The sequence below is a fragment of the Talpa occidentalis genome, unplaced genomic scaffold (genome assembly GCF_014898055.3).
Source record: "Talpa occidentalis isolate TD23 unplaced genomic scaffold, MPIMG_talOcc4v2.1 talOcc4.3, whole genome shotgun sequence".
In the NCBI taxonomy this organism is placed as follows: Eukaryota; Metazoa; Chordata; class Mammalia; order Eulipotyphla; family Talpidae; genus Talpa; species Talpa occidentalis.
Window position 1 is genome coordinate 134,072,482 of NW_023603184.1, and position 15,674 is coordinate 134,088,155.

A 15,674-nucleotide genomic window follows, 5' to 3' on the forward strand; every position below is an offset into this window, starting at 1 on the left:
GTGGTGAATGATTTTCAAAACCATTCCTGTTTTCAAAACCATTATTTATAAGAAAAGAAAAATGATCGTGCTTAGAAAGCTTTGGAGCTGGTGAAGATGTGGAGGTGCTGGGAAAGTGGAGTCCCCAGAGAGGGCACAAAAGTTCTATGTCCCTTCCCACATACTTGCTCTTGTGTATCTTTCATCTGGTACTTCCTGAATTATGTCCTTTTCTATTGAACCAGTAAGCTAGTAAGTTAATGTTTTCCTGAATTCTATGAGCCACTCTATCAAATTAATCAAACCCAAGGAGATTGTGGGAACCTTCAATTTCAGTTGGTCAGAAGCAAAGATTACAATCCTAACTTGTGACTGGCACCTGAAGTGGGAGGGAGGTAGAAGCAATCTCCTGGGACTGAGATGAGCTACAATACTATCTCAAAGTAGTGTGAGAATTCAATTAATTGAAGGTTGTCCAGCTGGTGACCTAAATGGCCTGAAGTGTAGAAAACCCACACATCTTGTGTCAGAAAGTGAAGTAACATGGTAGGAGAGCAGAGATATATAGGAGTTTTCTTTACATGATATATATTGTAACCTCTATGCATTGTGTTTTATACCTACCAATCTTGTCCACTAACGGAAGCTCAAGAAATAGCTACTGAATTAATATGTACACACTTCGACTTTCTAGTCCTGGAAGTAAACCCTCTGCAAATTATCTTTGCTTTTACTTTTAAGCCCATTCATATTCGCAACAACGAAAAAAATTCCCTTGACATTCTCTCCTCCAACCCTATACATACAAATAAAACATACCATAGGTGTTAGCACATAAGAGGAGCTAAGAAATTATTTGATATCCTCTCAAAACTTGACAAAGGAAGTTAGAACTCATTTCAAGAGCTGGAAGACAGCTTGAGTATCCTCCAGCCCAATCCTCTCATTGTAAAGATGAGGAGTTAAAGAAAAGAGAGGATGAGAGCCTGCTAACTCCCAATAAAATGCTCTTTTCTCCACACAAATTGGATTATCAGGAAGCCCTTTCAGGTATAAAAAAAGGACATAGGAAAAGGCTGAAAAGCTGGAAAAATTACCACCACCAGAAGACAGGATAATAATGACTAGCAAATAATTTCATACTGACTGCTCTTCACTATCCAACTAAGACATTATATTTAATGAACTCCTTTGACCAACCAGGATACTTGGAATATCTCCCTATTAAAAAGGAAAAAAGAAACTACTGAAATTATGGTATTTTTCCAGAGAACTCACTTCTCATTCAAGTTGAAGAGAACTCTGTGTAAAATGTTCCTTCCATTACAGAACCTAAAGAAAAAATTTAATGAATCAAGCTTTAAAAACTAAGTTAATTTAAGAAGAAAACCAACGACCAGTAGAGTTTGTCCTAATGACTGGCAACATCTACAGCATATGAAATAAATGTACCTCATGTCTTTAAGGTATTATATAAAATTGTCACATATGCTTATTCCTGAGAAAATTTAGTACTTAAGAGATACATTTTCTACTACTTCTGGGAATAAATTTATTTTCATCATTCTCATGTCTTAAAATTTTAGTAAAAGGAAGTTTTGATATATTATTTTGTATTTCTTTTATTGATAGATATTTTATGGTCACACAGAACATTGTTTTATTACTTTACCAGTGTAAAATTATTAATGTACCAGAGGTCTAGTAGACAAAAACCTCAAATCTTTTCTAAAATTTAAAAATTTCTTCTACCTATATTGTATACAAAAAAACCTATTTTTATGATTTGTCAAATAAAAGACAGCACCATATAAATAAAAAGTAAAAAAAAATTTTGAAGAACAAGTAATTACTGTACTCCAGAAAGTTTAGAGACATAGTCCTCGCCTATCAAGACTTCAGTTCCACACCACTCCAGTGCAAGCAGCAGCCCCTCCTCCTGTAGAAATGGAAGCAGCGCACTGGAAAGAGCACTGATAGGCCCAGTGGAGGCAGTGCTCCCACACTCCTCAACACCCAGCTAAACATCACCTGGTCCATAAAGCGGCATTAGACAAGATCTTGGAAATCAAAGCAATCAAAAGAAGTACCCACTCACACAGAGACTTTATGTCTAAATTCAACAAGGTCTTTTCTCACCAAGTCATTTCTGATACAATCTAAAATCGAGAGGAAAGGTCAAAATGAAATGTTACTAGGATTACTTTGTAAGACTGATTCAGGATTACAAAGATTTAAAGGTTAATCCTCTGGTATTCTACAAAAAGTTGTATTAGATTTTTATAACTGATTTTCTACACAGATGATGGCATTTTCAATTAAAAACAAGTGAAATTCTAAAATCTTTAATATTTATAAACCTTACAAAATGTAGATTTATGTATTTAAAGGAAAATTAAGGTTTGCAAATAGTAACAACACACTCAATAAACTGAAAACTCTAATCTAAATGGACAACAAAATTTCAGTCAGGTATACACATTTCCTAACTTATAAAGGAATGCAGAAAGTAAATACTCACGTAATTATATGTGCACAATAATTTCACTAATCATCAATAATAATTAATTTACTCAAGAAGATTTTAATTATGTATCTTGTCCTAACTAAGGACCACAACAACAAACATAGTTATAAATTCTGGATTTTAAACAGTATGTCTAAGCCAAGACTGCAAAACACAAAAACAGCACTACTGCTGGAAAATAAATCATACTATTAATAACTACAACAAATTTTATGTGTGACTGCATCTAAGCATGATAAATTATTATATTCATTTCACAAAGAAAAATATTGTTTCTTCCTCTACATAGTAAATTTCTTAATAACGACATTTAAAAGAATTCTGTTCTCTGAATTTAAATATTTGTAAGTACACCACAAAATATTGAGGAACAGCGATGCACATGTTGCTAAGGAGTTGTTTAGCCAAGTTTTTTCTTAAAATTTAATAATAAACTATAGAAAAGGGAGGCAATTAGAAAATGTGATTTAGCTATCATTAATCTACATCAAAGCATCATAATGATGTACATTGTGTGCCTTTCAAATTCTTCTCTATTATAGGTTTCACCACAGAAGTTGAGAAATCTCTTTGACAAACTATTCCCTTATTAAAAATCAAAGGAAAGTGCTTTGCTACCATCTGTGCAACATTAACGCCTTCACTAAAGAATGATTATTCTGTAAGTTAAGAAGTATTCAGTTCTATTTTTACAAAAAACAACAGCAAACAGCTATTCAAACACTCATCTTCATCTATTATAAAGAAGTCACAGCATATAAGAAATTCACTAACGACTAGCCTCTCTCATGAAAACAGAAACAGTAAAGGAAATTGTGATCCTATGAAAGCATAATCAAAGTATTTCTTTAATGTCACTAGCACTGACATATGCTTCACAGAAGTGACCAGCACCTGCAAGGTCCAATTTAATATGTTGGGGGTCAAGAGAAAATACAAACTTCTCAATGTAACTGCATTAGTAGAAAGCAGATTATCTTATGAAGAATACGGTAAAATTATCCATAAATGGTTGTCAGAAAAATTTATGACAATCTCTTCTCTTAAAAGTACAGTGAACTGGGAAATATCTGTTCAAGTATTCAGAAGCTCATTTTAGAAAGTATTACGATAAATCAGCCTTCTTTATCTCCAGTATACCATATGCTATGTCCATGATTTGACAAGTTCTTCCTAATTACCTACCTTAATTACAGTAATTATGTATTTTATAGTAAATGCAAGTAACAAGGTTCATTGGGAAGATAAACTGTGAAATACAGGGTTTAAAAAAAATAGAGAAAAGTGTGAGATGTCCAACCATTCCACTTATTTTTTTTTAAAAGATTTATTTATTTATTTATACAAGCACTGGGTGCAGTCAGAAGCACGGGAGGGTGAGAGAATTCACCAGAGCCAGAGCAGGGAGTAGAACAGGCAGACTGACTGAAGTACACTGCTGAGGGGAGAGCAGGCGGCAGGAGAGATCTGCGCGCCATGCTTGACCCTCGCCCAGCGGCCGGGGATCGAACCGGCACTGCAGAGGCTGCGGGCAGCCTTGCAACCAGTGCTCAACCGCTGCGCCACCGGGGAGGCCCCCATTCCACTTATTTTATCATCTTCAATTCTTGGTCATTTAACAGAACTGAAGATGTTGGAGGGAGACCCTAGGGATCACTGAATACCATACCATCACTTTATACTGAGGTCCTTTTCCAATTTTCTCATTATAAAGAGGATATTTGTTCTCAACTATTAGTTCCTTCTCCTATTTACTTGACATCCCTTTACTTTAGAAGTACTTGCTAGATAATAAAGAAACATAAAAGAACTGCATAACATATACTGAATGGATAAACTATAAAAAAACAAAGAGAAATACACCCAACAGTCCTGGAAAGTTTTTCAGTGCTAGTTTGCTTGGAGGATCTCTGGAGGAAAAGCTGATGATTATTATTAATAGAGTTTACAATCAGTAGAAAGGCTTTGTACCATGGAAATTACAGATCTGAATAGATTCATCTAAATTCATATCCTCTTCTGTAAAAATAGCAGAGGATGCTATCATTAAAAAATGAATTATTGAAATCAAAACCTATGAATTTGTTTTAAAATAGTTTTAATCTAGTCTCTTGGATCTGAATTAATCTTAGCACTGCCAATTTTTCTCCAACTCAATTCAACAAATCTAGGAAGTACATTTACTTCTAAAGAAAGCACTGAAACAATAAGCAAAGGACTAACAATATGACCACCCTTTGCATAACTAAGGTCCTCAATTTTCTCATCTACAGAACAAAGGGACTAAGGTCATTTTCCAACTCCTAAAATTATATATTATCCAAACAGTGAAATTCCAACCTATCGAAAAAGAAATAATGATGAAGTCAGCAAAGCTCAACTATGGTAACAAAGTAATATTACTTGCTATGAAAAGAAAAATCGACACAAAATGACCTTTGGGAAAAAAAATCACCATAATTCTTTCACCAGACTACTGCCATTTCCTTTTTTTTTTTAAAGATTTATTTATTTGTTTGTTTATACAAGCACTGGGTAAGTCAGAAGCGCGGGAGGGTGAGAGAATTCACCAGAGCCAGAGCGGGGAGCAGAGCAGGCAGAGGGACCGAAGTACACTGCTGAGGGGAGCAGCGGGCGGCAGGAGAGGTCTGCGCGCCACGTGGGACCCTCCTCCAGCGGCCGGGGAGCAGCCGGGGATCAACCCGAGCTGCAGAGGCTGCGGGCAGCTTCGCAACCCAGCGCTCAACCGCTGCGCCACTGGGGAGGCCCAACTACCGCCATTTCTTAAGATGAGAAAGGCAGCTTTCTGAGAGGTCTCAGGTCCCATATAAAACTTTTCCTGCATCCAGTAATTTTCCTAAATATATTTCTTAGTGATGAAATATTTATGGTTCACAAAATATAAAAACCCCATACTGATGATTTCAATACCAACAATATCAAACATACAGTAAACTACTGTGGTTTACAAGCTACAACACAATTTCTTGAGGAATATTTTTTTTGTACCCACAGTATCTAGTAGTGCCAGTATGCCTTTATTGGCTACAGTCAACCCATCAAGTTTTATTACCCTGCTCCTCCCCCCACTCTTATCACCATTTAAAATGTCACATTACATGAATAACCTAAACAAAATGGGCAAATTACTAGAAATATATAACCATCCAGAACTGCATCAGGAAGAAACAGAAAACCTGAACAGAAAGATTACAAGTGAGGAAACTGAGGCAGTAATCAAAAGTTTCAACTAGGGGCCTCCCCGGTGGCGCAGGGATTGAGCGTTGGGTTGCGAAGCTGCCCGAGGCCTCTGCAGCACCGGTTCGATCCCCGGCTGCTCCCCGGCCACCAGAGGAGGGTCCCACGTGGCACGCAGACCTCTTCTGCTGCCCGCTGCTCCCCTCAGCAGTGTACTTCGGTCCTTCTGCCTGCTCTGCACTGCTCCCCGCTCTGGCTCAGTGAATTCTCTCACCCTCCCGCGCTTCTGACTGTACCCAGTGCTTGTATAAATAAATAAATAAATCTTTTTAAAAAAAAAAGTTTCAGCTAAAGATCACCATGGGTGGTGCAAGGGGTTAAAGACCCTGGTGGTGCAAGGGGTTAAGACGCAGCCTATAATGCTATCAGTAGGTAGGGCAGTTGCGGCAACAGGAGTTCAATCCCCTGGTCAGGGAGCTGCCCACATAGCAGAGTAGACCTCTCCTGTCTCGCCCATTGCTCCCTATTTTCTCCCTGAGTTGTACATTTCCTTAATTCCCTTTCCCTTGTAAATAAACCTTTTATTAACCTTTTGTGTGTGCCTGTAGCAGAGTATTAATAAGTCCCTTTTAAGCGCCCGGGTGAGGACCCACAGCCAGGCAACCCATTTTACAAGGGGTTGCTCCGTAACACCCTCAGCGGTGTATTTCAGTCAATCTGTCGGTTCTGTTCCCCACTTTGTCTCTGGTGAATCCTCTCAAATACCCCCCCCCCACCCCGTGCCTCTGGCCTGTACTCCAGTTCTTGTTTGCATGAATAAATAAATCTTTTAAAAAAGAAAAACTAACGACCACCACTAGACAGTTCTACTAGTGAATTCTACCAAACTTTCAAAGACAAACTAACACCTAACCACAAATGCATTCAAAAAATGAAGGGGGAATACTTCCAAACACATTTTATGAGCTCAACATTACTCTCATACCAAATCAGACAAAGATATCACAAAAAAAGCGAACTACAAAACAATTTCCCTGATGAACATAGAAGCAAAAGCCGTCAACAAAATCTTAGCAAACTGAATGCAACAATGCATTAAAGGGATCATGAACCATGACCAAGTGGGATATATTCCAGGGACAAAAGGATGGTTCAACATCAGAAAATCAATCAACATAATTTACCACATCAACAAAAGGAAAAATAAAATCATATAGTCATGTCAATAGTTGCAAAGAAGGCATTTGAAAGATTCAGTATCCATGAATGATAAAAACCATCCCAAACATGGGGATGTAAAACATAAAGACTCCATTAAAAAAAAAACTGAAAAAATAAATTAGTTAGAAGGCACAACAGAAAGATATATAATTAATACACAGAATCTAAATCTTAAAAAACATTAACCCCAGGGCCTCCCTGGTGGTGCAAGGGGTTAGGATGCAACCTATTAGACTGACCACAGCCACTGCAGCACGAGTTCGATCCCCAGCCAGGTAGCTACCCACATGGCGCAGCAGACCTCTCCTGTCTCGCTCACTGCTCCCTTCAGCAGTGTATTTCAGTCAATCGGCCTGTTCTGCTCCCCACTCTATCTCTCGTGAATCCCCTACCCCCCACACCTCTGGCCTGTACCCCCATTCTTGTATGCATGAATAGATAAACCTTTAAAAAAAATTAACCCCAATTACATAGAAAAGAAAATGAGTATAAGATTTCTACTCTTTCAAAATGTATTCAATTAATTCACTCTAGAAAAGTGATCCAAGGAAAACTGTTTTATTCCTCCCGTAAAATGTACTTAAGTGAGTGACACACAACTAAGGACAAATCACTGGTCCATATGGATTACACAGAAATCATCACAGAAATCATAACTGTAAAAAGCAGGCAATAAAGATGGTGAAAAAGTCTTTCTGTTGCTTCTGGTCCTAATTGCATGTATGACATTAAGGTCATTTAACCTCTCTAGGCCTGGGTTTCTTACCTATAAAATAAGGAAATTAAGACTTAAGTATCTCTGAGGAAGCTGTCATTTCTCAAAATAATTCCAAACACCCAAAATCTTAAAATCTGAAATATGATACTCAGAATTCCTAACAGATTCTACATGTGGCGAATATGAACTCATCAGTCACTTAACTAAGAGAAAAAGTGGTGCATCTCACCTGAAAGTTTATCGTCATGCAGCAAACTTCGAAGCTTATTACAAAGCTGGATCATGCTGTCCAATTGTCTATTTATCTTCACGTCTTGTATCCAGGCTGGGGTGTAACACACTGGACATCCAGTTCCAATGCAGTCACTTACACAATTACTTAAAAAGGAATAAAAAGTTATGTATCAACACATTCAGCAGAATCTGAATTCCAAAAAATAAGCAGAATTTGAACAAAATAGATGAAGTAGAGGCTGTTCTACCAGGGGTCAATGATAAAATATTTGTTCCAACAGTGTTCTGGAAAATACCATGCACACACAAAACCTAAATCTAAGGTTGCTTATGTAATTTGCTATGAAGAAACTTTGCATAGCCAGACATAAGTCTGCATAATTTTTAAACTGCATAGAAGCAGTTTAGAAGTCTGCTTCTAAAACATTAAGCAGAAACAAACATGTTTAGAACCTAACGCACAGCAGCTACACATCTCAACCCTCCAAAACTTAAACCTTAACACTGTGTTCCATGTAAATATTTAAAATTACTATGAGAATGAGAAAGGTATTTTTCATTATTTTTGGACAAGTGTCTACAGATTTTAAAGTAGTTCTTGAGAAAAAAATCATTGGTCTAACTTTCAAATACTTTCATAACATGCAGAATCAATTGAATTATCTTGAGTTATCTGACCAAGATCTCATAGTCAGGAGGGTTTTCTTAACTTTGAGGCTACAAATTCTTTACAAATATGATGAAGGAAGATGTCTTTTTTTTTTTTTTTAATAAAAAAGGGGGGGGTGGGAAAACAGCTTTGCAATCTCATGAAATCTGTGAATCTGCAATATTAGAAACTTCAAAGTCCACGCCTTTCTTAGCTTCACCAGATAGGGTCTGGCAAAACAGGGTAATAAAATACAATAGTTGTAGATGCAATCCTTTTCAGAGAATCCCTTCTTTGTAGACACAGAGGAGTATTATACAATATTCAACGCCTTCAGAAAGTCTGTGGCATTTCTAGTATTTTATCCTAATATCATAACATAAATCCTGACATAAATTAACCCAGTAAATATAAAATCAATCTGTAAACCACAACCTCCCACCTCGCCACCAAAGACGTTCCAAAAGGGCAGATTTCTTCAGCTAAGAAACATTTTTAATTAGCTCATCATCAAGAACTCTTAAGGGCCTCCCTGGTGGCGCAAGGGGTTAAGGTGCAACCTATGAAGCAACCTGCAGCCTCTGCAGCGTGAGTTCGATCCCCAGTAGGCCAGGGAGCAACCCACATGACACAGCACACCTCTCCTGGATTCACACCATTGCTCCCTGCAGCAGTGTACTTCTGTTGCTCTGCCTGTTCTGTTCCCCACTCTGTCTCTGGTGAATCCTCTCACCCACCCCACACCTCTGGCCTGTACCCCAGCTCTTATACGCATAAATAATTCTTTAAAAATAGAACTCTTAACTTGGAACCCCAAAATAGGTAAACTCTTCCCCTCAGGGGATGTGAATAATCAATTGTTGTGCAATATTTAATTATTTGAGGAACACCAGTGAAATGCCACCAATGCCTCCCTGGTGGCATCAGGGTTAAAGTCGCAATGCTATCAAGATATGGCCAGGGAGCTAACCCACATGTCACAGTAGACCTCTCCTGTCTCGCCCACTGCTCCCCTCAGCAGTGTATTTCAGTAGATCTACCTGTTCTGTACCCCACTCTGTCTCTGGTGAATCCTCTCATCCACTGTATCTCTGGCCTACACCCCAGTTCTTCTATGGACAAATAAAAATAAATATTAAAAAATAAAAGGAATAAAGTCAAAATCTACTCAATCAACAATTATACCACCTTGTTTCTAAGATGAAGAAAATGAAATCTAATTAATTAAGACACTAGAAAATAAAAGCCCATTTTATATATGCTAGAATGTCTGCTTTATATCTGTCCTCAAATTATTTCGTATACATTTATCCAGATTTCCAGAAAACAATGTATCATTCCTGAAAAGATCTGCCTAACTCGGTGCACCAATATTTTCCAAATGATCAATGCATGATGTCATAAAATCATGCAGGGTAAACAGATTCATTCCAAGTACAAGATAAACCAATGAAAATTAAAGCAACAGAATACAGAAAGTTTACTCATACAGTTTCAGAGTCTACACTATAAATATCTAAAGAAATAGCATTTGTCAAGTTGTAGTACAGTTACCAAAGAATAATATCCATAATTATCTATAAAAGGCTATTAAAACATTCCTTTCTCCAACTATATAAGACCAAATTTTCTTCACATGCTCCAATCAAAAATATGTATCCCAACAAATTACACACAAGCAGATGAAAATCTAATTGTCTTCTAAACAAGCAGGATCAGTTAAGAGATTTTCAAAAATATAAATAAAATAGTGCCAATCTTTGTTCTGTAAGATACTCACTTTTACTTAGAGTATTATATTAGAATGTGTATAAATGGGTTTATCAACATTTTTAAATGAGTTAATATTTTTTAAATATCTGTTTTATACAGTAAACACACACATAAACAAAGGCTCTGCAGTCAGGAGAGGGACCCATTTATTGCTATGAAGATCAGGAGGCAGGAACAGGTTGAAGCAGAGGATGGTCAAAAGATCTGCTGCGAAGATATCAAGTTTGAAATCCCTTTCATCACCCAAATGGAGATAGCAGAGAACCACAGGTACGATTTCCTACCCCATTCTCTGGGCGGATACACCCCACATAACAGATCTACATTCACTGATGGGGAGAATCCTGACATTATCACCATTAAAAGAATAAATTGAAATTGTTTTAAAAAAGAAGTAATAGATCTACATTTCTAGAAACAAAATAAAAATCCCAACACAGCTGTCACCTACACATCCCAGCTTACTTCAGTCACAGTGAATTTTTCCACATGTGCTAAACTTCATACTGTAGTTAGCTCAGACTATCAGTCACAACTTGAATTAAAAGACTGATTCAAAAGAGTCTATATTAGCTCTCGCTCACAGAGATTACACTAAGATGTTCAGTCCTTCACTTGGTTTTTCTGGAGAAGGAATTAGGGTAAGATAGAAATCTAATATTTAAACTAGGTCTTTCATGTTATAACATTATGGACATAATTTCACAGTAACTGTTTTGGATTCAATTATATTCCCCCAAAAGGTGTTGAAATCCTAACTCCCAGTACCGTAAAGATGCCCTTATTTGAAAATAGGATCTTTGCAGATGACCAAGTAAAAATGAGATCGGGTGAGTCCTAAGCCCATATAACTGGTATCCTTATAAAAGGGGGAACTTTGGGTAGAGACAAACATGCACACAGGACAGATCCATGTGAACATGAAGGCAAAGATCAGTGATATACCTATAAGCCAAAGATTGCCAGAAACCAAACAGTCTCCCCTAGAAGGAAGGAAAGAAGCATGGAAAGGATTTTCTCTCAGGAGAAGGAACTAAAGTCCTCAGAAGGAACTAAAGCTCTGGAGACTTCTAGTCTCCAGAGTATGAGACAAGAAATTTCTGTTGTTCTAAGCCACCTATTTTTTGGTACTTTGTTACAACAGTCCTAGAAAACAAATATAAGAGAGGGCCTCCCTGGTGGCACAGGGGTTGAGTAGCAGCACTATCAAGATAAGGCCAGTCATTGCAGCATGGAGTTTTATCTCCTATCCCCTGCCAGGGAGCTAACCCACATGGAGCAGCAAACCTCTCCTGTCTCGCCCACTGCTCCTCTCAGCGGTCTATTTCAGTAGATCCGCCTGTTTTGCTTCCCTCTGTATCTCTGATGAAACCTCTCACCCACTGCACCTCTAGCCTAAACCCCAGTTCTTGTATGCATAAATAAATAAAAATATTTTTTAAATAAGTAAATAAAGTTACATGTTTTTTACTTACCAACAGAAGATGTGCTCACATCCACCTAAACACACAGGCTCTCTCAGAATATTAGTGCTGTTTGGAGAAAGGAAAACAGTCAAGACAGGTCAGTGTTCAATAAATGTTTTAAATCCTACATTTCATAAATCCAAGTCTCAATACTAGTGTTTCTTTCTCAAAGCAGAAGATATTAAGAATATATTCACTTGAAAGGCTGTTACTCCTTGGTTAAATATGTCATACACCTGCTGAATTCAAATAGCAACTCTCAGACTGTACAAACTCCAACATTTTTCTAATTCATGTAACTCAGGAGTCACATAAACTAACTTTGCTCAAGAATCACTCGAGCTCTTACAGGCAAAATCAACCACTGCTTGCTTCTTTTGACTATTAAAATATATCTTCACCCAGTGATTCAAAGTATATGCCATAAATCTCAAAATGAGACACAAAAGAATGACCACAAATATATTGTCCAAATGAGAATATTTCCGTGCTCAAGGTAGTAAAAGGGAGTGAGACATGGATAGTATTTTGGGACAAGTACAAACCAGGATTGCCCCTGGAAAAATCAGGACATCTGCTCACCTTAATCATAAAAATTCATGGCTTCTCGTAAGAAAACATTGCTTTATGACAACAGTTAAATAGTCACCTATTTTTCATAAATACAGTCATTGTTACAAAAAAATGCGTTCATTCTTTTCGGTTCACAGGAAGTAGATTGCTTTGTTCTCTAAGTAAACTACAAGAAGTAGGAATCACCAAGTTGATAGTCTACACTTGAATCATAGCACTGAGGAAGATGGAAACACAATTATTCCCGACCTTTTCCATCAAAATGCCTTTAACATTTGATAAACCTAAGAAGGTAATGGTACATACTGATAAACACACATCAAATTATTATACTCAGAGGGTGCAGTTTAGCAAGAGCAAACAGAAGTAAAGCATTTCAAGGATGAACATTTATAGTGCTTGGGTTTATTACGCTAGCCCTAGAGCCTTTAGGTATTTACACCATTGTTATCCACTTACCTCTATATACTAAACACATTATCAATAAAAAGTTTGCCACATTACTTGGAAGATTAAAATTATCACTTTGTACATTTTAAGAAACATGAACTCTAAAGTAAAATTAAGTTTCCAGCAAGACAGCTAAAAACAGTATGCATCCACAATGTTATCCTCAAGACACTGAAAATGGGGCACACTATTACAAAACCCAGTACTTTTAAAAACACAGTATCTTTTTTTTCTTTCACATTAAGTAGAACACAATGATAAAAATCTGACTTGTGATGTGCCAGACACTTTTGTGATTCTGGCAATTTAGATGATCTGTTACAATGTTTATGCTACCCCTATAACATAGGTTTATTATCTGACCTACCAAATTTAATCTGTTATCACCCAATAGTGTTGAACTCTAATTCATTACAAGCTCTGCCTCTAAAATCTCAACAGTGGCTGCAATCTCATCTCTTTCTGTAACATTCTTCCCCTATCCCTTTAATTCTATTACCCTGACCAAACACCTCTACTTCCATGTTGCTCTCCACCTTGAGAGAACTCCATTTAGTCCATTATTAGCTGGATTCCCTAGCCAGCCCAGGCCACAGAGTCAACTGCTTCGGAGCCAACTCCACCACCACCCTATTTCCACTGTCTACAGTGCTAGATAGGTCCCAATAGCCACTCCTGAATAACCATTACAAAGAAAGAATGAATCAGATAAACACGCAATGCTTACAAAACTAAAACTTTAGAAACACTAAAGCTATCTAAACAAGACAGCAAGATAGCACAATCTTCCAAATATTGAGAATAAAAGTAAAATGTCATTTATAGTTCTTAAATCAGAATAGCATTAGACATCTTGTAGATAACAAGGGATGCCAGAGAACAGTTAAGTCTTCAAAATAATAATTTAAAATTATTGTGTAAGTTGAATTCTATATGCATTTTCTTCCATAACAGGAAGTTATTAGATAGCAAGTAATAAGAAAGCTCATTTTCCAAAGCAGGAAGCTAATAAATGACTAAAATGGAGAGGAATCAAGAAATAGCAATAGAAAACATATTACTCGGCAATGTAGAACCAAAACAGACAAAAGAGGTCCATAGTAGAACTTCAGGGTGAGAAGAGATGAGAGAAAATAATGTTTTCATTATAGCCTCCATCCTACTGACTTTGTCAACTATGTTCCTTATAATTTCACTAAAAAATTTTAATGTAAAGGCATATGGGCAATGATATTTACTCCAGCACTGCATTACTGCAAAAGCATGAAAAGAATCTAAATTTCTATCAACCAGAAAACAGCTGAACCATGCTACACCGTCCTTATGTATCATAGTCTCTCATCTGAGGTAGATAATGCTTATATATAAAAAAGAAAAACTCTTAAAAGATATAAGATATTGATCATAGTGGGTAGGTAAGGAAGTGAATTCATATCTACTATGATTCTTTTAACAACTACTTACTAACCACACACCCTGTGTTATTTTTAATTCCTTGGCATATGTACACATTACTTTCAATTTTGAAAAACTTTATTAAAAATATAAATTAATTTTATTGAAACTGTAAAGAATACACAGTATAATTTTTCACAGTCTGCTAATATCCAAGCCAGGCAACCTTTCCTCTCACTGCTTCTCAAAACACGCTTTTAATCAGGCCACTGTCTGGATCAGTGCTCAAATACCCTATGCACAGTTCCAACCCACAACTGCTCAGACTGCTCTTCCCAGCCTTCACTATATTTTCTCCTCCCCAAAACAATGAAAGCCCAACACAGTATCCAAATACTATCAAGGATGGTGTAATAAAAATGATACTAAACAAAGGAGCGCGGTAATTCATGGATGTTAGAGTCCATTTCAACATTAATATGAAATCTGCACCAGGCATCACTTTACTAAGGAGTTTATAGTTTTATAAGCCAAGATAATATATGGCATGAGAAGTACAAAATGCTCCAAAGTTCCTACAGATAGCATCCAGTTGGGACTCTGCAATCAATGTTAAAAACTAACTATTTTGTACTTTATCTGCCTTGTTTCTAAAATAAATTGTAGCCCTATAGACCAGAGATCTTGACCTTCATTTGTTCTGAGCTCCCCAACACATTATTATCTACTTAGCACAACGCTATAAGAATATCAAGATTTTAATAAATCCTTAGTGAATGAACCAATTGGAAGAGTATATAGAAACGTGCATTTAAATTAACAATTCTATTTTATCCTTACCCTACTTTTTATTTGATATACACATATATTAGAGAAAAATCCCAGAAGAATAAGATATTTGCATGCTAACAGGATTTCTATACCTTGAAAATTCAGCCACTCTATTGTTTTCCCACCTGCAGTCAGATTTCTATTACTTTACACGTATTTAATTTAGAAAAATAGGAGCAGTCAAAGGATTTTAAGTTGGGCCTCCCCTGGTGGCGCAGTGGTTGAGCACTGGGCTGCGAAGCTGCCCGTAGCCTGCCTCTGCAGCGCCGGTTCCACCAGCGAGGGTCCCACATGGCGTGCAGACCCCTCCTGTCGTGCCCACTGCTCCCCTCAGCAGTGTACTTCGGTCCTTCTGCCTGTTCTGCTCCCCGCTCAGGCTCTGGTGAATTCTCTCACCCTCCTGCGCTTCTGACTGTACCCAGTGCTTACATAAATAAATAAATAAATCCTTTAAAAAATAAATAAAGGATTTTAAGTTAAGGAAGAGCTCAAGAGTAAGGACAAATTTTTTTCAAAATAAGTTCTCTTGATATTAAATTTTCTTTGAGAATAAAAACATGAAAGTAAATTCAGTTGAGATCACAATACTGAGACAGACCTATTTCTTAACTGACCGGCTCCCTAAGATTCCAGGAGATATCAACTGCCATTGAACAGTGG

The 15,674-nt window shown here is 37.0% G+C and overlaps 1 protein-coding gene across 1 annotated transcript in view; it reads right to left on the bottom strand.

Moving 5' to 3' along the window:
* BARD1 (BRCA1 associated RING domain 1) overlaps positions 1–15,674 on the bottom strand; it is a 70,966-nt gene that overhangs the window by 49,453 nt on the left and 5,839 nt on the right. Inside the window, exons 2-3 of the mRNA XM_037522140.2 lie at positions 11,775–11,831; positions 7,873–8,021 (exon numbers count right to left, since the gene is read on the bottom strand). Of these exons, the coding sequence (XP_037378037.1) occupies positions 7,873–8,021; positions 11,775–11,831 (206 nt within the window). The remainder of the gene's footprint in view (positions 1–7,872; positions 8,022–11,774; positions 11,832–15,674) is intronic.